At 41.9% G+C, this 27,429-nt stretch overlaps 1 protein-coding gene across 5 annotated transcripts in view; it reads right to left on the reverse strand.

Moving 5' to 3' along the window:
* Positions 1-8,130: 8,130 nt before the first annotated feature.
* The window catches only part of LIN52 (lin-52 DREAM MuvB core complex component), a 109,402-nt gene continuing 90,103 nt past the window's right edge, over positions 8,131-27,429 (reverse strand). For 3 of the 5 annotated variants that reach the window (XM_043920354.1, XM_043920351.1, XM_043920349.1), the window contains one exon: positions 8,131-10,168. In XM_043920354.1, coding sequence (XP_043776289.1) covers positions 10,113-10,168 — 56 coding nt within the window. In that variant the 3' untranslated portion in view covers positions 8,131-10,112. The remainder of the gene's footprint in view (positions 10,169-27,429) is intronic. The other 2 variants (XM_043920355.1, XM_043920353.1) reach the window with 2 other exon arrangements.

Consider the following 27,429-nt stretch of genomic DNA (forward strand, 5'->3'; position numbering starts at 1 on the left):
TTTGCTTTGGAAGGTGGAGAAGGTATAAAGAAGTGGAAAGAACAACTAAAGTTCCCAGGGGATTTTTGTTTCATTTACCCCATAGAAAACAAATTTCTTTTAATTTCTTATCTTCTTGGTAACCCAAATATCATGCTTGCTTCAGACATACTACAAAACTCAGTATTTGCCTCCTAGGATGTTTCCAGCCTTGCAGAAGCCTCCCTTTAGCTCTTAACATGAGTAACCACTCTTTTGATTTCTATCATCGTAGACTTGTTTGTGCCTATTTTAAACTTTATTTACACATATTCTGACAGTTTATGTCAACTTTTACCAGGCTTTTATTATGCATCAAACACATTGCTAATACTATCAAATGGTACCTCATTTAATCCTTCCAAAAATTTGTTCCCCCTTTAGCTGGAGAGAAAAGCAAGTTCAACAAGGCTAAGAATCCTACCCGAGGCCACAAACCTATCAAGAAGCAGAGCCTGGATTCAAACTTGAGTCAGAGCCGAGCCTTGCAGGAGACACAGGAGCAGACACAGGTCAACCTGCCTGGCCCCCAGGCTGCACACAGCGTTGGTCCCTGTCTTCTTGCTGTAGTCAGTCCTGCCAGGAACAGCCAAGTTCCTGAGTCCTCAAGGCCAGCTTCTCAGTCTCCCCAGTACACCCCAGACCTCATCCCCTCTCAGCCGACTGACCCTGCCACCCACCCATCTCTGCTCTTCGTGTTTGTGGTCCCCCACCCAGAGGTGCCTTCATCATCCCTTCTTGACATGTCGACTTTCATTTTCCTAGGGCGAATCTCATTTGACAATCTCCTGCCCATATTTCTAAGCTCTCTAGGTCTGGCTGTGCTATTTCTCTGTCCTCTCTGGGATTTGTAACACCAATCATCTGTAGGTTTCATTAGCATGCTGTTTACCCCTGTCTTTCAGATCATTAATGAAGATGCAGAGTGAGACACCAATTCTCCCGGCCCCCACCACATGCCCCCTCCCCTGCCCGGCGCTGCTAGAATCATTATCCTTCCTGGTGTGACAGGGTCAGAACCAAACCAATTTGCATCAATCTTTGGTGATGTTGTGAAGTGTCGCCTGCCCTGCAATCCTCACGTTGTAACAAGGGCTTCAGCTGTCTGTTCTGGAGTGCTCCTCCTCTCCTTCAGAGGGCTATCAGGTCTGGCCCACACAGCTGAAAGCCCCAGCGCTAACACAACACTTAGGCAGAGTTCACGGCTGCACATGGCTGACATTTTCTCTTTGTTTTGCATCCTGAGATGGACAGAAAGTAGCCCCTTTTTTGAGAAACAGGATGGACAAGTGTACACACCGGCGAAGTGGAGGAGGGAGTGGGTGTGGCAGGCACAAAATTTTTCATTCTCATCATGACATCTATTTCTGCTGAAGGAAAATGAGGAGCAAGACTCCTTTGGACACTCTAAGGCTTAGTCAGGTGCCTGGGCTTGTATATTTTGGCTGCTGGAGGCTGGGATGAGTGAGTCATTCCTCAGGGACATAGTCTATTCTCCTCCATGATTTTTAAAAGGTAATTAGTTAATTAGGCTTCGCTGGGTCTTAGTTGCAGCGCCCAGCATCTCTGATCTTTGTTGCGACACGCGGGCTCTAGTTCCTTGAACAGGGATTGAGTTTGGGCCCCCTGTTTTTGGAGCACAGAATCTTAGCCACTGGACAGATCATCAGGGATGTCCCTCTCTACGATTTTTCTGTTTTCTGGCCCTGATGCTTTCATCTTTTCTCTATCAGTTCCATGACTCTGAATCTCATTTTGCAGAGGAACTGACTTTATGTACACACTTGTTTGCCCATAAAGGTGAGAACCACCTCCTACACATTCCTTGAGTCCCACTGATCCCAGCTTGCAGAAAGACTTCATTCCCTTTCTGAATGGAGCAGTACCTCTGTCTGTTGTGAACATGGGTATCACTCCAGACTGTCCTGACCCATGCCTACTCCTCTGACTCCTAAATCATCTTTTTTTATGTTCTCTCCCAATTGGGAACAGGGAGGCGAACAGAAAGAAAGCAGTGAATGAAACTCTCACAAATGCAACATCTGAAGTAGTGTTTTGTGTGCCCCAGAAATGGGAAAATTCAGCTTAAAGGGTCTACAACAAAATTAGGTCAAATGTAGTTTTCTCAGTGTAAGAAGAGACTGAAGAAAAAATTATTTTGCAATTCTGACCAAACACCTACTGAGTGAAGATCTTTCTGTTCCAAAGCAAAAGCTCTGTGGAGTAATGAGGGGGGATGGGTCATGGGACGGGGCTGGTTAGGGAAAAAGTCGTTCTACACACTTTACATGTGATGGAGTGGACAGTCTAGGGCAGGACTGGATGCTCAGTAGGTGCCTAGTAAATACTTAAAGGTTTACACATCATTTTCAAAAACAAGACTTAATGTAATTACCATAAAGAAATGCCATTGTTGAACTGTGTGTGTGTATACATGTGCACACATGCCTGTTAGTAGGCTGGATTGATAAGGCATTTTAAACTCTGTACACCCAGCTCCAGAGGTTTTTTCCCTTCCTATACTATGGAAACAATACAAGCTTCTGGGAAGGACCTTGGAAAATGGAGAAGAACATGAAAATTACTCATAATCCTCCAACCAGACAGCAAGTACTTTTACCAACCTCAGTCTATTTTCTTCCCCCAAACACTCGATATCATGCCACATTTATAATTTTATATCATGCTATTTCACTTCTTAGGATGAATCATCTCTCCCATGATACCATCACATCTTTGCAAACCTACTACGAGGCTGCCAACTAGTTGACTATGTGAACAGACCATACATACTTGATAGAGACAGGTTTGAGGGATCTTCGGGCCAGCTGGTTTGAGTGAGCAAGGCTGGTGACAGTCAGCAGTTAAGGCTGATGGAGGCGGCAGCAGCAGAGACAGAAGGAGCAGGTCAGGAGCCAAGGAAGACGTTCTCGGGGCTGGCTTTCCCACACACCCCCCTGTCCCTCAGACACCACTTCAGGTTCTGACCCCCGCATACCCTCTTGGCCCTGCCCGCAGCTTCTCATTTCTACTCAGTCTCGAGTCACTGACTTTTCCAACTTGACTCTTCTCAGCTGCTCCTTTGTGTGGAGCCGCTGGCTTGGGCCGGCTTGCCTGCATCCGGGAAGGCCCTGGGATGTGACCTTTAGCCCTGCTTGACCCGGAGGCCTCGGGCCGTGCAGTCAGGCCACGCTGTTTGCTCTCTATAGACTCCCAGAGGCTACCTGGGGAGCTCAGGCCCGAGAGGACCTCGCTCAGCTCTGGACAGGGAGCCTCTGGAGAAAGGGTGGTGGGATGGGGGCAGAGGTGACAAGGACAGAGCAAAATGGGGAGAAGCACTGCTGTGCAGTGACTAGAATCCCACGGCTGCTTAGCCTGTGTTAGGACCACCAAGCCTAGTGAGACACGGGACTCAGGGCTTGTGCCAAGCTCAGCATCAGCTCGGAAATCTGCCAGGGTCACAAAGAATAGCCTCCCCTCCCTTGCTTATCGGCAACATCTGGTCTTCAGGGGCCACTGTGGTCCCTGCAGTCAGCAGTGGTATTTCCTGCAGAAACACGCTGGCACAGGCTGCTTCAGAGAGCTGAAGGATGGGAATAGGAGAGGTATTCAGTAAACTATCCATTCTCCTGAAGAGCTGAGAAGTGGGTTTTCAGCTTAACTGGCTATTCAAGGTAATCAAAAGTAATCATATTTTCCCTGTAAGAATGATCAATTTTTTTAAAAAAAGTATGTATTTATTTGGTTGTGCCAGATCTTAGTTGCTTAGTTGTGGGATGTGAACTCTTGGTGCTGGCATGCGGGATCTAGTCCCCCAACCCAGGATCGAACCCAGGGCCCCTGCATTGGGAGCAGGGAATCTTAGCCAGTGGACCACCAGGAAAGTCCAAGGATTATCAATTTTTAACATCTACAGGTATAATAAAAATATTAAACATGGGTAAGATGTGCCATGCACTGTTCTAAATACTCACAAGTACTAATTTAGTCTCCACAATAACCCGAGGAGTTAGGTGCATTGGACCCGTTACATGAATGAGTAAACAGAGGCACAGAGAGCTTAAGCAATTTACCCAAAGTGACATAGCCAGCAGATAGCAGAAGTAAGACTTGGACCCAGGCGACCTGACGTCCAGGTCTTGCCCTTATCCATGATGCTAGCCTGCTTCTTTAAATGGAAGCAGTCCCGAGGACACTGAGGCTCAGAGAGAAGTCAGAGAGGCTGAGAGAGAAGTGACTTGGCAAGCTTATGCTTCCTCTCTCAAATCCTAGCTCTTACTAAACTTTAAACCAGCAACAAGTCTATGAACACTGAGCATTATGGCAGATCATTCCTTCAACAGATTCTTAGTTAAGTATCTATTATGTGCCAGATGCTGTTCTCAGTTCTGTTTATAGTCAAAGAAACTATAGGAGACTGAACAAATCTGGATCAATCCTTTGAAATCTCTCAAAAGTTAAATAGTCAAATCATCTCATTACCTCTCTGCGTCTGGGATAGAGACAATGGGGAAAAACAACAAAGCAACTTTGATTCTTTTGAGTTTTCTGGCTCCTTGGATTCTAGATAATTGAATGTTTTCTGGTTTTGGAGGTCACTTTCAGAAGCATGAAGTTTAGATCAAAACAGAAAGCAGAGGGCAGGACAAAGATGAAAATGTGTGTGAGTCCAACTCAGCTCAGAGCTTGAGTTTAATTGAGATTCCAACTGCCACTCTGCCCCGCATTCCTTTGTCCCTGACCAAGTTCATGGCTGTATCACCCCCCAGTAATCCCTGTAATGGGCTGCAATCCTGGGGGAACTGTTTCTGTTTATTAAATGGCCAACCTCTAAGCCACATGGAGTATGGCCAGTCGTGGCTTCCTGCCCTGGCAGCCGATGGGCCACTTTTCTGTTTTAAAAACCAGGGATCTTCCACGAGAGAGAATGGGGATAGCGGGCGGGGGTGAGGAACAGGAGATGGTTGCTGTAAGGGAAGGCCCCTTCCAGGTCATGAGCTGAGAGTGGAATCCACACGCATTCTGAGGGTTTGCTGTCCTTGAGATGGTAATTAAGTTGCATAAGGCTTCAATGTTTGGGGAATGGTGCCATAGTTACAGCTGCCCATGAGGCCACCATTGAGAAGGGATGAGAAGCCCAAATAGGGACCAAAGGCAGAAGGTGCGGAATGAACAGGACAGAATGGGCATCACCTGAGGGTCAGGAGTTCTCAGGGCTTCAGATCCCAGTTCAGGGACCAGGCAGGACCCAGGGCGGTTCTCTCAAGCCAACTCCCTCTCTGCAAAGCCCCAGTGTCTGCTTCTTGGAATTGGGGAAACTGTGGCAGCTGCTCGTTTAGAGCCCCTGTCCGCTCCCTGTGCCCCCTCCCCTTGCATCTGTCTTCTGGCTAGAGTTGTGTGAAGCGGAAGACAATTTGGGGCTTATTAGTGTCCCAGGGAGACATGTAACTTGTGTTGCTGGGACCCAAACAGCAAGAGTCTTAGCGGCAAACTCCAGCCGAGAAAAGACTGAGGAATTGTCTCACCTAATTACGGGGAATGGCCCTCTTTGTGTTTGTGATTCGGTACGGTTGTCCGATCGCTTTTGATCGCTTTTCTCCGTTTGCTGGCTCAGGCTATGCTGGAATTGTGCTAATTAGAAGAGAAATGGACAGAGTGATCCTGTCAGCCCTGGTTACTGGTGGGGACAAAGCGGAATATTATTCTGAGGCAGTGTTTTGTGAGGGCCCTTCTTCCAGCTCTCATTAGGAGGAAGGGGCCACAGGAGGGGAAGGTTCCGAATGCCTGGCCTGGCTAATGGAGCATTGGGGTGTTCATGTGCTAATTAACAGGCTCTGCCAGCACTTGGGTGCCTCCCCCGAGCACCTGGTGCCACCTGAAGCCCCCAACCAGCCCTGCTCGGGAAGAAAGTGTTGGGCAAAGGGTGGGAAGGCTGGTGGCCTTTCAGAGTCAGGTTCATATCCTTAAAGGGCCCCGAAGCCTAAATAGATAGGAAAAGTCAGTTACTGGCCAGTCAGAGCTTCACGTACCAGGAGAGACCGCTGATTGCCCACTCTTCAGGGGTGGAGGGTACAAGGTCCTCCTATGCAATGAAGCCCATGCAAGGCCAGGTAGTCCTGTAGCTTTTGCTCAAAGGAGGAAAAAAACAGACACTGTAGAACATAACCAAATGCTTGGAGATGGAGTTCGTGCAGAAGTTGAGAGCTGCTAAGAAATGCTGTCACCTGACCCCCCCGGGACCATCCACCTTGGCCCACTGCCTGTGTCCTCCCTTCCTGCTCTGCATTACCTTTCTGATCCTGCAGGAAACAGAAGAAACCGGAGCATCCCTCTGGAAATGCAATTTCTTGGCTTTATCATAAAGCATCAATGGAAGTCCAAACATGCTGCGGAAGCCCCGGGGGCAACGGAATGACTTTCACCAGCTCCATTTGCACTGCTCTGATTACGGTGAGTTCAGAAGGCAGAGGGCCAAAAACAAGGAGCAATTAGCAGCTGTCTATTAAAAAAGAACCACAATGAAAATAGGTAACAAAAAGATAAAGAAAAATTAATCACAGCATTTTGACATCAATGCAGTTGATATCCTTGAACTTCTACCGCTCCAACAAAGCAAAGAAAGTCAAGCAAATCAGCTGAGGCCTGAAACCTCAGAGACTGAGGAGAGCAAGCAGCAATGAGACTCTTGGTGAGAAAAGAGTAGAGTAAGAATTTGAAAATGTGTCTCCAGGCACCAACGCTATGCTTCTGCTCACAGCCAACAGATGCAAAGCATGGATGGTGTTTGGAACAGCAAAAGGAAAGGGAAAACAAATCTGTAGGCAAATAATCATTTATGAGAAAAATAATCTCTGAAGAGTTAAAGCAGCATATTTGTCATGCTGTACCTTTTCAGTCAGTCAATCAGCCATGCTTTTTATTTTAGTTTTGCTGGGTCTCCATTGCTGCGTGGGCTTTTCTCTAGTTGTGGCGAGCAGGGGCTACTTTCGGGTTGAGGTTTGAGGGCTTCTCGCTGCGGTGGCTTCAGTAGTTGCAGCTCCCAGGCTCTAGAGCACAGGCTCAATAGTTGCAGTGCACAGTGTTAGCTGCTCCGACGCATATGGGATCTTCACAGACCAGGGATCCAACCCATGTCTCCTGCCTTGGGAGGCGGATTCTTTACCACTAAGCCACCAGGGAAGCCCCAGTCATGCTTTTCTAGATCAGAGAAATGTACTGTCCACCCAGATGTATTCTTGGCAATCAGTGATGAACCAATGATGCTAAGCAATCTGCTTTCCTTAAAAGGGAATGTTTCTCTAAAAGGGCATGCTCTGGCCTGGAGCAGGTAAACCATCAATGAGTGACAGCAGTAGCACTGACTACATCAGTACTTCTGTTTTTGAACAGAGTTGTAAAGGGATGCATAATAAGGGTTTATGGCAGATGGCAGAGAAATATTTGCTTTTGATATGTCCAGTTTAACTGGAAGCATGTGAACAAACAGGTCATGAACCTCCAGTTCAAAGAAGCCACTGAAGAAGAACTTAGATGTGTGGGAGACAGCCACAATCTCAGGGAGCAGATAAATTAGTGGGGCTCTAAGATATGTACTCAGATCACTTAAATATAAGGCAGACTGTAGTAATAAGGATGGTATACATAAATGCTGTGAGAATGCAGGGGGAAGGGTTATGCCCAGCTGGACCATAGGGTTTACAGGAAGGAAGGCTAACGGGCAGGAAAAGGATCCAAGGCTTCCAGAACTCAATGGCATCCACAAAGGCACATAAGTGAGGAACTGGGAACTGTTCAGATTAACTGGGATAGAGAATTCATACATTGGAGAGAAAGGAGACCAAACTGAGAGGTTATTTAGGGTTATATGAAGAGAGTTTTAAATGCCAGGAGGACAGATCTAGACTTTTTAGCAGACGAGGGGAAGTATGAAACAATGAGTTGGGTGGCTGGTAGCTGGCAGCTGGAGGCCATGAAGTAGATGATCACAAAGCCCCACATCGCCCAACGTGATATTAAAGAGAAGACAGTGGGTCATCTGCTGTTATAGCTGTGTTTTCTGATGAGGTCTGTGCTTTAAATATGCAAGTTGGCCTTTCAAGGAAAAACTCACTCTCCTAATAAAAGGTACATATTTATTATGACGACACAGAAACCACCATACACAAAGTACAATCCTCTAACACCCTAAAATACATACATGCACACATTGTACATAAATTTATATTATCAATATAAAAATAAATCAATAACATTTCTAAGGACGGCAAATACAAAACCAATAAATATTGCAATTCTAAAACATCTACGTATATTAAGTGCTGGTGGATAAGATGACAGTAAAAGGAAGAGGCCAAAGCAGACCCCAAAACCAGTTTACAGACTGGAGTTGGTTTGAGGGAGGTATCCCAATGTTCTCCATCTATTTCTCAATTTCCCCAAGCACTTAGAAGTGCCTGACACCATTAACTCAAAAAAACAGAGCAAAGTTAAAATCTGACATTGTGGCATTATTCTTTTGCACAGCCCTCCTTCTTTCTCTCTCCCCATCTTTTACATTCTTTAACCGCATTTAAGATAAAGGAATGTCAATGATAAGCTTTACTTAAAATCAAAACCTCTCTAGCCTAACCTTATATATCGCATCCAAACAGAATGTTTGCCTTCTCATACTCTCTTTTAATGTCTTGTGTTAAATTCCACCCACCCTGATCAATAAGTAAAATTGCATGGATGGTCAAAGGAAGCAAATGAAAGAAAAATCCAACCTTAATTCTAGCATGGGAAACAAGGCAGAAAATGGCTAATGGACCAGCTATTAAACTGAGTAGTGCTGTACCCTAACCAGACACTCAGCATCAAAACCTTGACCACAACGTCCCTAGTGTCTAAACACTAACACACTACTGCCACATGGATGTTCTTTTCATAAAGTTTAGGAAACCCCATGAACTTCTCAAAATAACAGAAGCTGGGGACTGGCTTACAAGACAAAATAAGGAGAATACTTATAATCAATTTTAAACATGGGCTAGATTTTCAGGTCTTAACATAGATAATGGACAAAGAGCTCCATAAGAATTGTAGAGTCAAGAAATTCTTTCTCGTGTGTGTGTGTGTGTTTCTATTATATGAGTGCACTATCTAATCTGTGCTGAGATGGGATGGGGGGCAGGCAGGCAAAATACTGCCACCATTCCACAGCACATTCCTTTAAGGTCAATTAGAATTTCTAGTTTTTAATCAAATGGGAACTCCTGTACTCAATCCCCTCCTCCTATCTTTCAGACCATACCTACTTTCTCACTTGAATCTGTAACAGATTAACCAGAACTCAAAAGTCCTTTCCATCACCTTTAAGCTAGTCTTGATATCTAGAACCCAATGCAACCCTGCATGCACCTTTCACTGTACAAGCTAATCCCAGGAGGGGCTTGGTACACAGGGATCCCGCTCCCCAGAGTCAAAACACATGGGGTCCCTTGGAGGTGGGGAACAGAAGGCATTGAGGGATGCGACTATCGTGAGAGGTGTAGAGTTTCAAAAGCATTTCTCTAGCTGGGGATTCCTGGAACCTAGTATACATTGGTGGGTTCGCAGGTCAAACTGCACCCTGATCTGAACCTAACTGGTCCAGAACCTAATTGGCCTCTGGTCTCCTAGCATCATAAATACTTCCTAAGAGATGAAGTACAATTCAAAGGAACTTGTCCAATCAACATGTCTTAACTGACTTTGCCATCACTGAATCAAATCAACTGTAAGATCCTGGAACTCCTGAATCACTTCTGGAAACGAGAAAGCAGGACTTTGACCTTTAAGAATGATATGCTCTCTGGTGTCACCGACATCCGAGGTTGAGACGGTCAAAGTCTGGAAGCTGATGGAATAACTGCACCGATCCTTGGGTAGAGCAGATTCTTCTCTTGCTGCCGAATGTCCTCAGAGGCGCAGAGTGCCAGAAGCAGGGGAGCGGGTGAATTCTGGAGTGCACCCTCTGGCCTCTGGTCAAGAAGCAGTGAGGTGTGCATCTTCAGAGCTGCACTGGGAAGGAAGCATGGTTCCGGGCCCCAGGACATCCTGTCCACAAGCAGCTGCTACTTCTTGGGCTTCTCTAGAATGTTGAGGAATTTCCCCCGTGTCATCTCTCTGGCTGGAATCACAAAGTACATAAAAGATCAATGAACACCTAAACTCTGAAAAAGCGTTCACAGGAAGACTTAATTTGAGAATGCGCATTGACATAAATTGTATACAAAGTTGCTATCCTAACAGATTCCATCCCTACTAACCTCCAAAAAGTGGGAAACACAAACCACTCTTGACAACTACGGTAATTACCAACACTGTCTTGAAGTTGGTAATTACTATATGGTGCAGGCCAACTGGGGAAATCTGTATCATTTACCCTTTAAAAAAAATCACCAGGGAGCTACCCCCAAATCCCCCTCTCCCTCAAGAATGTAACCTAATTCTCATGTTTACTGTCTCAGGAGGTTTGCTTCTGGAGGCTAAAATCCAACCAAGATCACAGTCTTTTCTGGATTGTTGGTCTCTGGACATTTATAATCTCAAATCAAAATTAGAGATCATTTACCCCATCTCTCAGGAGTGGTAGTCCCTGGACACTGTAATATAACAGGGTTTATATTCCCTCAGTGCAGTTCATCTGTGGATGGAGTAATAAAGTAGGGTTTATAGAGCTTTGGTCTTCTTTCTCTTGGCATTGTCAGTCCTTAGATATTTAATATAGCCAGGCAAGGTTTATGTGTCTTTCTCTGACTTTCAGTACCATCAATCTTTGAATGCTGTAGTTACAAGAGCATTTATACAGCTACTTTCCTACATATGAGGCTCTGAAAATGAAAGTAAAACATTTCTCAATTACAAGACCCACTCCAGAAGCCCCCAGTTTTAGATTGGTCAAGCAAATTCTCAAAAAAATCATATGTGGCATAACCCCCTTCCTTCTTATCCCTATGTCTCTTAAACGGATCCTCTTTTTATGTCTCTTAAATGGATGTAACAGTGCCGAAAGTTTTCTATAGCTAGCCCTGGAGTCCAGAAGTCTGAAACCACACAGTGGATGCAGAGCAGGCTGCGGTGCCCTCTGGCCCCTAGGGACATGTCTCCATCTTGGCCAAAGAAGAGAGATGACTAGGGAGGCACCTGCTGGGCTGAGAAGGACCTTCACTCTAGGCGCCATGCTTTCCTTCCCAGCAGAGCAAATAGTGGTAGATGATGGGTGCCCACTTCCCACCCCTACCACCTATATTGAATAGTTCTTGGTTTATTTGTACAAGAAAGAAATAAAACAGTACAAACTTTGTAACTATAGGAAAGTTATAGGTAACTGTAGTCTACTCATTCCTTATCTTTCACAAGTTCAAAGCTCCAACAAAGGAAAAGGAAATCCCATTAACTAGGAATGGAAGCCCCAGTGCTGGGTCTTGTCCAATGTGCCCACAACCCTACCCTGGCCAAAATCAAACTGACCATTCCTTTAGTGAGTTTATGCCAAACTCCATACATATAAAGTTCCAATAAGACTTGCAATTACTTGTTGATATGATTTGTCTTCCTTCATGGAAATATAAGAACTAAGGGCAGAGATGGTATTTTACTATTGTTTACATCCCCAGCACCTAGCACAGCTCTGAACCCAGCATCTGCTGAATAACTGCTGGCTAGATGATGATACACAACAAAACTGGAACCAAGCAGGAACACAGTAAAGTCAGTTTCCTTCCCTTCCACAGACAACAGTAAGACTTGTCAGTGACCCTCACTGCTCCACTCTCTACATTGTGGGAGTCTTTTAAAATTTACCTTGCTTGTTTGGCAGGAAAGTCATTTCCCTTGATGAAAGTAATACCAGACTTATGGAGAGATCCAGGCACAGGACTAACTACTCTAGCAGAAATCCGAATAAGTGTTTTCTTGCCCAGGGGAGGCAGCATGGATTTCTTTCAGAGAATACAGGATCTGAATTAAGTTCCAACTCTAGTATTTGTCAGCGAGGTGACACCTTGAGTTGGGTAGGATCTCTGAGCCTCAGTTTCCTCATCTGTAAAATGAGTAGCATATTAATACCACCTGCTCTGCCCTCTTGGGTATTCAGCCATGATCATGTTTCGTGCAATGGTAATATTATTAACACATCACCTTTCAGAGGAAGTTGGTAGTCTGTTGCTTCTCTTGCATGCAGTACTTCCTGAGTGAATAAGTGAGTGGATTGTGATAAGGCTGACTAGCAATCTCAACATCCCATTTCTTGGAATGTTCCCCTCAGCTTGATCCCATAGGAACTGACTACTTATACTTTTGTTCAGAGTGGGTCTCATCATTTATTCCTCCTTGGATAGGTTTTCTATTCTCCAATGCTTACTAATGACTTTAAACACAGTATCCAATGATCCTGCAGCATGGCTAGAAGCAGGTGCTTTGGAGATCAGACTTGGGTAATAAAAAAAACTCAGTGGGTAGAACTGAGCCTTGTTTCAAAACTCCTGGGCTAAGAGCACTGTACTGATCTTACTAATTATTTCTGCCTCTTGTACTTCATATGACCCAATTCTTTACTTTTTTTTCCCCAAATGGGAAAATGACCAATATTTTAAGACCTAAAATTTTACAAGATCCAATCTATTCAAGGGATCAAAAGAATTTAAAAAAAGAAATAAACAGATATTCTGAAGTCTCTCAGTGGCAAGCTCTCCTTGAATTTAACCAATCCTTTTTAACAACCCCCTTTCCACTCAATCATTCCTCCCCCTTCAACCTAATCTAAGTACACAGAGCTGCAGCAAAACCACCGTAAAAGTAGAAGTAATTCAAAAGACATCATCTTCTACACGGGAGGGGAGAAAGTTTTCCTACTCGCTGGTCCTATATAGGAGATATACGAATTCCTGACATAGCTGCTCCCTAAAAGAGGGCTGTACCCTATAAATCACATCCTAAGCACCAACCCCTTTCTGTGCACAGAGAAATTGCTGTGGGTCAGTGGCTGCTCCAGAGCACGTGCCCTCCTGTTCACTTGTCATCAGCGATGTTAACATCTCTGATTAATTCATATACCCCTGGTTTTATTCCTCATCTCTTTATCCTTGGCTCTCCTGTTCTACTGCAGTATGAAGATTCTTACCGACCTGCTACAGTAATCACCGCCCGCTAACCGCACCCCCCAAACCTAGTGAAATTGTTTAGTGATGCCAACCGCGCTTTTAATTTGCAAGACATCAGACACAGAGGTAATTTATACCAACATCTGTTCATTTTTGACTTCTGAAACAAACTCGCACATGCTGCTACAAAATCCCATTAGGAGTAGAGAGACAGCCTTCTGCTACTATTCCGTATTCCTCTTCTACACACACACACACACGCACACACCCCTTCCAGTATGGTTTTACACGTAAATATATCTTACTAAAAAACTCCCACAAAGGATTTCAAATCTTTTGGGGGAAAAAACCTTTAGAGAAGACAACGGCTTGCTGACAGAGGAGACGAAGGTATTTCTACGTCCTCCTGCTTAGTTCCATCCCTTCACCGTATAATCCTTACATTAATAGTCAGGGTAAGATTACATGCTCCTTAGCTTGGCAATTCTGATTTCTGCCTTCTCTCCTGGTTCTTTTTCCCCCACAATGTGTCAGAAGACCGTCCTGGGGACAATAAAATTGCTAGAGAGTTTTATCTGAAGTCAACACCATTTTTAACTATCTTCTAGTTCCGGATTAATTCTGTAGGATTATAAGATTCAACAGAAAGGCAACACTGCTACCACAGTCTAATCACTAAGCCAAGAGGGACCCACTGGTCCTCGGCCAGCACAGTGTATACTGTGCAGAGGAGTAGCACGGCCTCCATGTCAAGTTGGGACTTACGGGCCCTCCTAGGCTGGGCACAGACCATAAGCTGAGGAAGCCACAATCAAGACTCTCACCAAAGGCTGAACATGTGAACTGCTGCGGAGTGAGCAACAGGGGACAATGTGTACACATTTAAAGACGACAAACAGATAAATTAAAATCAACTTCCAGGTTGATTCTGGTTCTATTACCCCTTCACAGTTTCCCTAGGGCTGTCAGGTTCATGGCAGTTGTAAATACCTGGGTACACGTTAGAGAGGTCAGGGCTGAAGGGAGGACTCCATCCTGCTTGTGTTGAAGGTGGTGTGTGCTTGAATGTAATCTCTTCTTTAGACTCTCCAATTCCTCCAGCCTACACTCAGCCTTGCCTCTGGCTCCCTTTCCACAATGACTATCCCCAAACTGCCTTCTCTGCAGTAAATTTTCTGGTGGCTGGTGGAAAAAGATTTTAGTGGTACAGATTGATTTCTCACCGGTGAGGGGATGAGGGATTACCAGAGGTCCTGGTTAACGAGATTGGGTGCACAAAGCTCTCACGAGACCAGCCCTCTCTGCCAGGGCTCTGCACCTTTCGCCCATGACATATGGGTTTCATTACGGAAAGATTTTCCAGATTATAACTTTGAGGCAATTGCCTGATAAAATTCTGCTTGGCTTTAAGACAGGAAACAATCGAAAGATTAAGTAACTTTTAATGAAATGGAAGAAACTCACAGCATTTGGTTTTTGGTTCTAATGCAAATTATTTTAAATATTTCTGTGCCTCAATATAATTAAAAATATTAGTGAGGTGGAGGAGAGTTACTTTTCACTGGTTCTCTCACATCCTGAAGAGCAACAACGGACTGTTCGGGAGACTCTAATATGAGTAGCCAGGAAACAAAGGGGATAGCATAATGTTGTGAAAAGAACAGGGCTTTTTTTTTTTTTTTAATTTTTTGGCTGTGCCATGCAGCTTTCGGGACTAGTTCCCTGACCAGGGACTGAACCCAGGCTCCCAGCAGTGCAAGCGTGGAGCCCTAACCACTGGACTGCCAGGGAAATCCCAAGAGCAGGGTTTTTAGCATTAGCCAGGCTCGGATTCAAAATCCCAGCTCCCATACTGAGCCTGAGCCACTGTGGGCAAGTCGCCAGAGTCATCTCTCTGTGTTTCAAACTCCTCATCTGTTCAAGGTGGGGTTAATACAAGGGTCACACAGGCATTTGGTAAATGCTAGCTACTATATGACTCTTTCTTTCATGTCAAACAGGAAGTTTATTTAAGCCACAAGATGCTTAATGGGAAAATTATCTAGGATTCATTTCTCTTAGAGCAATTTATCCCTGACTTAAGACAGATTGCCCTACACATAACAGCTAATGTACAAAAAAGTTAAAAACTGCCTTGGGTTTTACAGTGATAAAGTGAAAAATATTAAAAATTCTCCAACTGAACAGGAGAATTGTATGCAAGGATTTTTGTTTGTTTTCTGTTAAACAGTGAAAGCAAAATAACTTACTGGAATATGAAAGACAAGGGCTGAATGAGCATGCCACTGATGGAGGAAAGGAGGGGGACTGTCATAGAACCAGAATTCTGCCCCAGTTGTTGTCCATCAAAACATAACATTGTATTTAGTTTTTTTTTAAAAAGGGGGTGGGTAATATGCTCATCTACACCACCAGTTACTTGAAGTACAGTAAAGAGTGAGGAAGGCCTACAGGAAAAAATAGAAAAAGCCATACTGTAGCAGTCAGGATGTGGGAGAACCGAACTGCAGTCTTCTAGCTGAGCATGTCTTCTTGGTCTGAGGGAACTGAGTTCTGGAGTAAAGAGCAAGTTCCCTTCACAGCAGACACCTCCCGTCTGCTGCTGGAACACACCGACTGCATCCTGGCTACTACGGCATGGGTTCCTCTGTTCTTTCGTGTGCTCCTTTCTCACTTCTTCACTGCACTTCATGCACCTGGTGATGCACATGAGCATACTCCTTTACAACAAAACACAACAACCCCCTAAATGACCGATGTTACGTTTTGATTGACAACAAATGGGGCAGAATTCTGATTCTGTGACAGTCCCCCCTTCCTCATCAGTGGCGTGCTCATTCAGCTCTTGTCTTTCATATTCCAGTAAAGTATTTTGCTCTTACAGTGTGTCTGCTTCATGAATTGGCTGCCCATTAAATCGGAATCTAATCTACCTGATTGACAAACCCTATCTTTCACAGTAAACCTTCATTAGTTTACTAAGTGGTATATGCTTAATCTGTGTGCCACAGAACTGTCCTTCCCTGCCACCTTCAAATTAACATGATGACTGTTCTTAGTTTTCATTAATATGATGACTCCTTCCTTGGGCATCCATCGGCCACAAGAAACAATGGTATCTCCTCACCTGCCATGTCACAAAAGAGGTACCAGATCAGTCCCGAAAAAGCATACAAGCGGCACCAGGAGTGGCAAAAAGGGATGAACTATTTATTTTTTAAAAGCTCTCAAACGTGAAGGGAAACATGACTGTCTTGCGTTTGTATAATGTACAATGTACTCCAGGTGTACTCTGGAGGCTCAAACCTGGGTACTAGTTAGGGGCAGCAACCTTCCTTAACTGTACTAGCAGCTCCTTCTAGCAAAAAGGAGCACATAAAACCCTAGCTTGGTTTCAATCAGTGTGTTACATGGTTATCTATTTAACTAGATTTATAGAAGATACTTAGTGGAAATGATGTGCCATTTGTTCTGGGTACAGTTTCGACTTCCCTCTAACGAGTACTTTTCGGTTGAACGTGTTCTAACAACGAGGAGGACGTGGCAGTCATCAGTGTGCACGGTGCCGGAGAAGAGCGTGAAGCGGGTGGACGAACAGCCGAGTCACGGAGAGGCCCAACCTGCAAGGTTCTAGGTATGAGGGAAGTTCACATAAATGAGAAGTGGCCTTGGAGACAGCTAGCTAGCGGTTCACAGGTATCTTGGTACATCAGAGGAGAACAAAGGAAACCGATGTGATTCATAGAGCTGATGTCTCTCTCACAGGAACGGGGAGGGGAGGGTTTCCTGTCACTCTGGCATAGAGCCAACATAAAGCAGAGCAGTGCCCAAGTAGGCTGCTAGGCTGAGATACCTTACTTACCATGTTCCAGTCAGACCTCCGCACAAAACCTACCACTAAGTGACTGATAATTCAAGTCAAGGACTAAGTACTTTATAATGCCTCTGATATGAGAGCAGCAGGGGCTGGGGCCACTGTCAAGAACAGAAGGTGCTATGAACTGGGCATGGAGTCCCTGGATGAGAAGGGCTCTCTTGGGACCTCATTAGAACACTGGTGGCCCTCAGAAAATGGTATAATTGTAATAAGGTCCACAGACCATCCTCAATCAACTCATGGAAGAGTCAACCCAAGTAAGAGTACGTGGTAGAAATCTCTTTTCTCTAAAATATATAAAAGCAGCATTTGAAAGCAGACAGAGTAGCCTTGAGGCCTTTGCCCAAAATTTGCTGGGCATAATAAGCATTTCAAAAGGACAATGAAATACATATCTAAGGAAAGAACAGCCTGGGTGCTACCTCTGTGACCAAACTTATCATTGACTATGAAAATCTTCATCCTAAGAATTCTCAAAAAATCCTTTTGGGGGCACACTTTCCAGATTCTGTTTCTATAGAGTGTTCTGTCTCTCTAACAGGACTTTTTCTTCCAAAAAGGGTGGTTTGCCTAAGAACAGTGTTCTCTCCACTGAATTTAGAAAAAGATAATTTTATGTCAAACATTTTTTTTTTCAATTCATAGTAAGGGTCATTTCCAGAGACTGTTTTATCTAAGACGTAATATAAAAAAGAAAAGCCAGGACTCAACATACAGTTAAACGCATTTAGACAGTTCCAATATGGAAAATAATTTTAATGGCTTTTCACAACAGAGGGAAAAGAAGACAGAAATATCCAGCCAACAGATTTATTCTCAGAATATAAAACATCAAGCAGGAACATAAAATACGGGAAGTGTCAGCCATGATGCCTGAAGATTGAAAGCAGTAGAAGAATCTTAATTGTCAGGTATTTGAAAAATGTATTCAAGCAAAAGCCTGTGTTTCTCCATCAACTCTCCCTGTCCTGCCCTCTTTCAAAAGCAAAACAAGACAAGATTTCAAACATTCGATCCTTTTTATCATCCTTCTCCCTACTAAAAAACAAACCAAAACCACAAGCGACCCCAAAGATCTGTGTTCAAGAAATGAGACCTAACAACTTCTTGTTTGTAGTCTATTTCCTCTTTAGAGGGCCCACAGGCCTATTTCACTTGGTTCCCTTTCCAAACTCAACTGAGTGAAAGGCAATCAGATCAAAGCAATGGATTAATACTCTTGGGGCAATCTTTTATTAAATACTCAAAAATTTTCACAGAACATTCATACTTCAGGGCCTGTACTTAATACAGATTGTGGTGAAACACTTATTATGACCAAAAGGCTAGTAGATTCACACAGCCTTAATTTCCTCATTCATAAAGTAAGTACAGCAATAATAATCTATCATGTAAGGTTAAGAAAGAGTGACTAGTTGAAGTGACTTCATCAGGACACAAAATATTGTGCCCCAAGTTAGAGTAATTTATTCACAGGCAATATCCCACTCCCAGGAAAATCAGACCAGGATCCCAGCGTAGATAAATTTCAAGGACTTAGATGTTAAGACAACGTTCCTACTGGGAACATCCCTACCTCAGGGTGCTGGCAGTAGCAAACATCTACAGAGGATGCAGACCCCAGTCTTACTGACCCCCCAGGCCAGGGAAAGAGTTACATCTTCACACTGCCAGGCCAATAAAAACCTCTCTTGATTATAATTTAGATAAGAACCACTGGATTGAATAATAATGTCTGAAACTCCCCTAGCTGTTTCACCTTGAGACGTCCATCACTGGGTTAAACATGATGCTAATTGCATTTGGATTGATTAATTTCTCTCACTCCTGTCTATTCGAATAACGCTTAACAAAATAATCATAGCACCCAGAGCCAAATCTTTTCCGTCAAAGGAATGAAGCCATCAGAACAGGCAGAGATGAAAGAAATGAAGATGACCCGTAATTACTGCTACGGTGATATCATTACCATATTATACAAAATGAGTGTGGGGGGAGGGGGAGGAGGGAGGAGGGGCTGAGATTATTTATATTTTTTAATGGAACGCTACAATCTAAGAATACAGATTTGACATCAAGTGGGACACATAGAAATACAGAACTTTAAAAAAATACAAATCTTGCTCATGAAATTGCAAAATCCAACAAACACTGAGGCCCAAGATACATCAAGTGTCTTGGGCTCTGAGCAGGTATTATTCACGCCACTATTTTTTCACTGCAATAACACTTTGTGTATGACTTACACGGAGATTTAAGATGCTGTCTTCATACCACAAGCACTTCTATAGTTACTGGAGAATTTTTCTTTAAGCCAGGGGATAATGTAATTTTATTTTAATTTTGTTAGAGGTGGCCTTGTTTGTAAAATTAGAATCCTGAGTTTTAACTGCAGGTAGTTTCAGTTTAAGACACCAAAGAAAATGTCTATGCATCTTCACACATGGTTCATAGGACGGTAGTATGCACTTAACCCACCAGCAAGGAAAAATATATTTCCTTACTTTCTTGTTTTTTGATAGGACTTTTTAATATATTATATATGATATAGAAAAACTTACGATAGCAAAGAATTTGAACTTTAGGTCTGAATCTATCACTTATTAGATAGTCATCTCAGGTAAATTATGTAGCCTCTCTATGCCTCAGTTCCTTCATCTGTAAAACGGGGGTTTAGTACCTACCTGAGTCAGTTGTTGTAAGATTTAAGATGGTATATTTACGTGCTCAGTAAGTGCTGGTAGAAGAAAAAAATTTCCGCCTAAAATTTAAAGGCTATTTACAGAACCTTGCATGTTTTGGTTATTTCATTTAATGAAGTTATTTCAAATATACACTATAAAATACCTTAAATATAGATTTTAACAAATATTTGTGAAATAAATAAATAGGATACTTAGAAGGGGCATCATTTTAATAGGCTAGAAATATCTGGGGGATATTTTTGCTACAGTATTTTAAACAGAGAACCATAATTAAATTGAAAACAATAAAAACAGATATTGAAATTGTTTTACTTAACTTAGACAAGAAGACATGTTTTTCTATTTTCTTATACAAACAATATTCCCACATAAAATAAGCACATGTATTTTGAATTTGTAATCATTCAATAGTAAATGTGAACAGAAGAGGAAAAAAGACAAAACACTGTATTTCTGCCAGGTTAAAACAAGAGACTAAACCATTTATGATGTTAACTCAGTATTCTCTCTGCTTTCTTTCTGGTAGAGAGGCAATGTATACAGTAAAAAGGATTTCTCTTGTCTGGCTTTGGAATCAGATGGGTCCAGCCTTGATTCAAGTCCCAGCCGCCCATTTACAAGTTTTAAGATCTTGAGCAAATTATTTTTCTGAGCATCAGTTCTCTCATTCATAAGATGGGAATTATAAAATAGATATTGCAGAGACTTGTGAGATAAAATGAGGTAAGAAAAGCCTTTATATTGTCTGGCACATAGTAGGAAAGTCTATAAATGGCAGTGTTAATCATTTTTTTAATGTCAAATCTCAGTTCAAATGTCACCTTTTAAGGAGGGCTTCCGTGGCCACCCTATCCAAAGTGAGTACTCTTGGTTACTCTTTCATGTCAACACATTTACTTCCTTCACAGCACTCACCAAAATTTGAAATTAACTTTTTTTTATACCCTTTAACTCAGTAATTTTACTTCTAGGTAGCTATCCAAAGGTAAACCAACAAAAATATTAAATAGGGTATTCATATTCCTATTCATTCCAGCACTACCTGCAATAACTGAAGATTGGAAGATTGGAAACAACCCAAATGTCCATTTTCACGGAGCGGACTCCTTATTATAGAGTACTGTTCAGCTGTAAGAAGGAATGAAGAAGGGACCTATACATTGCTATGAAGAGAACTCCAGAAGATGTTGCTGAGGGGAAAAAAAGCAAGGTGTGTATAGTAGATTACCTCATGTGGAAAATTAGGACATGGAGAAATACATAGGTATATTTACTTACATTTTCAAAAGAAATAATGGAAAGATAAAGTTTAGTATTACTTTTTATTAATAAAGACAGTTACCTAGGAGAGGAAAAAGAGCAGAGGGCAGGAGAGAGGTAGAAGCAGACACTTTATACTTTATTTTATACATTTTACTTTTGGACACTATTATATAAATATTTTATACATTAAAAAAATTCATTAGGGACTTCCCTGGTGGTCCAGCAGTTAAGAGCCTGTCCTTCTACTGGTTGGGGCACAGGTTAGTTCTCTGGTCAGGGAATGAGATCCATAAGTCATGTGGCATGGCCAAAAAACAAAAATCATTAAATAGAAAAAAAGCAATCTCTAAAAATGGAAATAACCTAAAAATAACTTGAATCTCTGAAATCTGGCATAACCACACAGTACAAGTTTAAATAATTCTAAAAGACATATTCTGACTATATCCCTACAAGTAGATATCCTAAAGACATAAATGAGGCACAAAGAAATCTTAAATTGCAGGCTTCCCTGGTGGCTCAGTGGTAAAGAACCCACCTGTCAATGCAGGAGACATGGGGTCAATCCTTGATCCAGGAAGATCCGACATGCTACAGAGAAGCTAAGTCTGTGCACCACAACTACTGAGCCTGTGTTCTAGAGCCTAGGAGCCGCAACTACTAAGACCACATGCCTTAGAGCCCGTGCTCTGCAACAAGAGAAGCCCGCACATTTCAAAAAAATAAAAATCAAAAGCGTTATAAATGAAACAAGAATCTTCAAAAGAAAGTATAACTGAATCACTTTGCTATACACCTGAAACTAACACACTGTAAATCCACCATACTTCAATAAAATTAAAATTTTAAAATATCAATTAATACCCTTAAACATTTTTAATTTGAACTAGGCATACTGGTAGGAATACAACTTCTTTTCTTTTAAAAAACAAAACAACACTCATTTACCAACTCTGTCCATGGAAAAGGCCCAGAAGCCTAACAGTTCAGTACTAATGAATACTCTTAATACTTAGATTTCTACTAAAAGGAACCAAGGTTACTTGGAGATACGGATGAGATTCTATGTCTGAAGAAGTAAATGAACACAGAATATCTTGACATGCTGAAAGGAAGGAAGTTGCCAAAGATTACGAGAGTCACATCAAACAACACAGGAGTCAACAAAAAGGGGTGTCCACTAACTAAAGATGGGACAGTTCTGACTGTCAAAAAGAATAATAATTATAGTAGTTAGAAATATATTAAATATAAATACCTATGTTTCTTAAAAGTCCTTAGTTATTTCAACTCATCTCATGTTCTGAAAATCAGTAAAGGGAGGGAAAAAATCAATCTTTTTTTCCTGTCTTTCCTCTCTGGACTATATTTCAGGAAAACCAAATAGATGCTGATGATAATTATCATTTTTATTATGAAAGAGATCAGATTTATACCACCTAAACCCAATGGTCCTCATTGAAACTGGAACAAATGAAGGTCTTATGCTTTTTGATATGCAGCAATAGTAACTACACTTATGAACCATTCTTTCCAAAAGGACTGATTCCAAAATCACTTTATTCTCTAACTCTACTAGATTGCATGAAATTGGGGGTGGGGGTGGGGGGAAGGAAAACGTGAAATGCTACCACCAGGATAAAAATCATCCAAATTTAAAATGCAGGAGATCTTCCGAGACAAACAAACTAGTTTCTTCAACAATTAAATAGCACTGGTGGGGGTGGGGGAGCCCTAGAAGAACAGAGCGTGCCTATTTACAGAGAAGCTTAAGAGGCTGAAGTCTGATGTCAACCAAATGCAAATGTGCAGACCTCCAGATACCAACTCACACAAACCAACTGTGAAAAACAGTTTTTAGCCAAATTGGACAAGGATTATATTATTAAGGAATTATTATTTTATTTTGTTTAGTGTAGTAATTGTGTGTTTTTTAAAGGGCTTCTTGGTTAGAGATACATACTACAGTACTTATGAATGACATAGCACTAAGATTTGCTTTAAAATACTCCAGCCAACAACACAACCAACAACAAAAGTGTGATATAAGTGGGCGGAGATAAAATAAGAATAGCAGAAAGCTGACTGAAGTTGGGGATGGGTATGTGGAATTCATTATAGCATTCTCACTACTTTAGTAACGTTTGTAAAATCTTCATAATAAAAAGCAAACTTCACCAACTGCTTTTCTGGAAATATAGCTTTTTCTCATTATCACTGCATATCATAATACAATGAAGAGTAGGCCAGGGAACATAAATGAGGACAATTAATTACGCAGAGGGCTTAGAAATAGACAGAAAAAGCTTGAGAAAGGGGGTGAGTTTTTATGTCATGAATGTTTATTTCTATCGTTAAATTCCTTGGATGAGGAACAAATTACACATGACCAAATGATCAAAAGCAGATAACGTATTTTTTAAAGTCCACCAAATCTAACTCAGGTTAAGCAGGTTAAACCTGCTGCCTTCCAACCTTTCTTAATTATTTAAAGAACCACACTGACAAATCTAAGCACAATTTTCAATTTATTCATAAAATAGCTACAAGTGAAGTTCTCTTGCTCAACATTTTGCTCCTACAAAATTCTCTGGGAGGTGGAAAGAATAAGTCCTTGGTTACTCATTTACTGAATTTTGAATTGAAATTTTTTGAATTGAAAAAGCTTTAGGGTCACTACAGCAGAAATTAACCCGGTATTGCAAATCAACTACACTTCAATAAAATAAAAATAAAGCTTTAGTGTCAGTAGTAAGAGTAACTTTAAGGTCTAGACCAGTCCAATAGCTAACAAGTTACAAAAATGAAGAGCTTAATCTAAAAACATTCATTAGAGTGTTTGCCAGTCGCTAAATCATATCTGAGTCTTTGTGACCCCATGGACTACATAGACCATCAGGCTCCTCTGTCCATGGAATTCTCTAGGCAAGAATACTGGAGTGGGTTGCCATTTCCTTTTCCAGGGGATCTTCCCAACCCAGGGATTGAACGCAGGTCTCATGCACTGCAGGCAGATTCTTTACTGTCTGAGCCACCAGGGAAGCTGATTCACTAGTACAGCTAAATTTCAGCTAGTCTGCCCTCACACCATCAACAACTGTGAATATAAATGAGGACCTCCCTATTCCTACTTTAACTGGATCACTCTTACTTCATAGATGATGATTTATCCACTTTAAACAAACTACTTGTTCTGATAATTTGGTTTTAATTGTTTGCAATGTAGTTTCACATCTCTATGGTTCATGTTCTCAACTTGACCAGACAATAAATTCATCAATGGAAAAGACTTGTAAAGATATTTTCCCTAAATGACTTGGGGAAAAAAATACCCAATATATAGTATTTGTTTCCCTGATAGCCCAGTTGGTAAAGAATTCACCTGCAATGCAGGAGACCCTAGTTCAACTCCTGGGTCAGGAAGATCCACTGGAGAAGAGATAGGCTACCCACTACAGTATTCTCAGGCTTCCCTTGTGGCTCAGCTGGTAAAGAATCTACCTGCAATGCAGGAGACCTGGGTTCGATCCTTGGGTTTGGAAGATCCCCTGGAGAAGGGAAAGGCTACCCACTCCAGTATTCTGGTCTTGAGAATTCCATGGAGTCGCAAAGAATTGGACATAACCAAGCGAATTTCACTTATAATATTCATCCAGCAAGGCTTAATTTAAAAATCTTTTTCCTTTAAAATCATGTAGTAGTACATATGTTCAATTACTGTTTTCACTTGATTATGAATTTTTAAAAAAAACATTATTTATTTATTTGGTTGCATCAGGTCTTAAGTTGCGGCAAGCGGGATCTTCGATCTTCATTGCAGCATGAGGGATCTTCAGTTGTGGTGCATGGGCTTAGTTGCTCCACGGCATGCAGGATCTTAGTTCCCCAATTAGGGATTGAACTCAAGTCCCCCCTGCATTACAAAGTGGATTCTTAGCCACTGGACCACCAGGAAAATCCCTGAATTTCTTGCAAAAGAACATCACATCAAGGTGAGAACTTGACTGTATGATGTGTCTACCTAGGTAGTCATATTGAGACAGGCTGGGACCTGGGACCTTTAACCAGAGTGCTTATACCTGGACTAACATCTCTGAGCAACAGAATACAAAGAAACAATAATGGACTGAAAACAATTGCAGGAGTGCAGAGTTGGGGCAGTTATGAACAAGATACAGAAAGGACAGGAGGAACCAACTGCCATTTCTGAGTGGCTGAGAGCAAAAGCGGGATCCCTGCACACAGTATCACCATGGAGTGGGCAGATCACCTAAGCTATGCCTCCTGCCCAGTCCACAGACCTGCCCCTGTCGTTATCCCCTTTAGGGACCAAAGCAGCTCCTCTGGGGAGACAGCAAGAATACCTGCTCCTTGTTTTCCCTCCCTCATGTTGCAGCACAGCCCTAATGAAGCCCTGACTAGAATTCTTATCTGGCCTTGTATCAATTTCTATTGATTAAACGGGCCAAGGGACCAGGTCCATAACAATATGGTAGTGGTTAGTTTACTTGTGAGTGGAAATTATAGCTAGTTAACCTTCTGTGTTTTTCAAATATCCAGTTTTGATGTTTCTGAAAAGTCTTATTTACAACATTTGTGACTTAGATTGGGAGAAAATAATAGCAAATGAAGCAACAGACAAAGGATTCATCTCAAAAATATACAAGCAACTCCTGAAGCTCAATTCCAGAAAAATAAATGACCCAATCAAAAAATGGGCCAAAGAACTAAACAGACATTTCTCCAAAGAAGACATACAGATGGCTAACAAACACATGAAAAGATGCTCAACATCACTCATTATCAGAGAAATGCAAATCAAAACCACAATGAGGTACCATTACACGCCAGTCAGGATGGCTGCTATCCAAAAGTCTACAAAGCAATAAATGCTGGAGAGGGTGTGGAGAAAAGGGAACCCTCTTACACTGTTGGTGGGAATGCAAACTAGTACAGCCGCTATGGAGAACAGTGTGGAGATTTCTTAAAAAACTGGAAATAGAACTGCCATATGACCCAGCAATACCACTTCTGGGCATACACACCGAGGAAACCAGATCTGAAAGAGACACATGCACCCCAATGTTCATCGCAGCACTGTTTATAATAGCCAGGACATGGAAGCAACCTAGATGCCCATCAGCAGACGAATGGATAAGGAAGCTGTGGTACATATACACCATGGAGTATTACTCAGCCATTAAAAAGAATTCATTTGAATCAGTTCTAATGACATGGATGAAACTGGAGCCCATTATACAGAGTGAAGTAAGCCAGAAAGATACAGAACATTACAGCATACTAACACATATATATGGAATTTAGAAAGATGGTAATGATAACCCTATATGCAAAACAGAAAAAGAGACACAGATGTACAGAACAGACTTTTGGACTCTGTGGGAGAAGGCGAGGGTGGGATGTTTCGAGAGAACAGCATGTATATTATCTATAGTGAAAGAGATCACCAGCCCAGGCTGGATGCATGAGACAAGTGCTCGGGCCTGGTGCACTGGGAAGACACAGAGGAATCGGGTGGAGAGGGAGGTGGGAGGGGGGATCGGGATGGGGAATACATGTAACTCCATGGCTGGTTCATGTCAATGTATGACAAAACCCCCTGCAATGTTGTGAAGTAATTAGCCTCCAACTAATAAAAATAAATGGAAAAAAAAATTATGACCATAAAGCATACTTCTTACCATAAAGCTAAATGCAGAAAAGCGATACTATCTTCTCTATGAGCAACAAAGGGAGAAATTAAAATTCAGTCAAGGATTAGAATTTTTTATCAAAACTTCAGCTCAATCTCTAGTGCCATAGTGTTAAGGTTATAATATAATCCTTAACCTTGAGATCTGGCAGAAGATGGACTGGAAAATAAATAATTATCAAGTAATGTCATCCAAGCTATAAAAGGAGTATATACAACACATTACAAAGATAGACATGGGGACAATTAAATCTGCAGAAGGTTTGGGTTGGATGGGCAGGAAAAGCTTTAGAAAAGGAGTGATACTTGAACTGATCCTTTGGGGATATAGTATCTGGGAACAATTTGGCAAGCTAAGGACAGCTCTTTTTAAATCCTCTCCACTAGGCCACTGGGGTAAAAATGCAAGTCAACATTATGAAATAAATCTTAGAATAAACTCTAAGTACTTTCTTAATTCCCAGAACCGTTTGGGATTTCTTGTGGCTACCAAAGTAGTAAAAGAAATGGCCTGCTTTAAGAAATTAAACCACAAGTCACAAATCTGATCTACGCAAATCTGGCAGAAACAAACCAATTATAATTATTCACCATATTCGGTTAAGCAAAAAGTCGTGACTGTCAACAACCAAACCACAATTAAGTCAAGTGATTTGTTCCCAAGTCAAGTTTTAAGACTGAAGTTTTCACAAGGTTTTTTTTAAAATGGAAACATTTACTGTGCATTTA

This window comes from Cervus elaphus, chromosome 12 (assembly GCF_910594005.1).
Source record: "Cervus elaphus chromosome 12, mCerEla1.1, whole genome shotgun sequence".
NCBI lineage: Eukaryota > Metazoa > Chordata > Mammalia > Artiodactyla > Cervidae > Cervus > Cervus elaphus.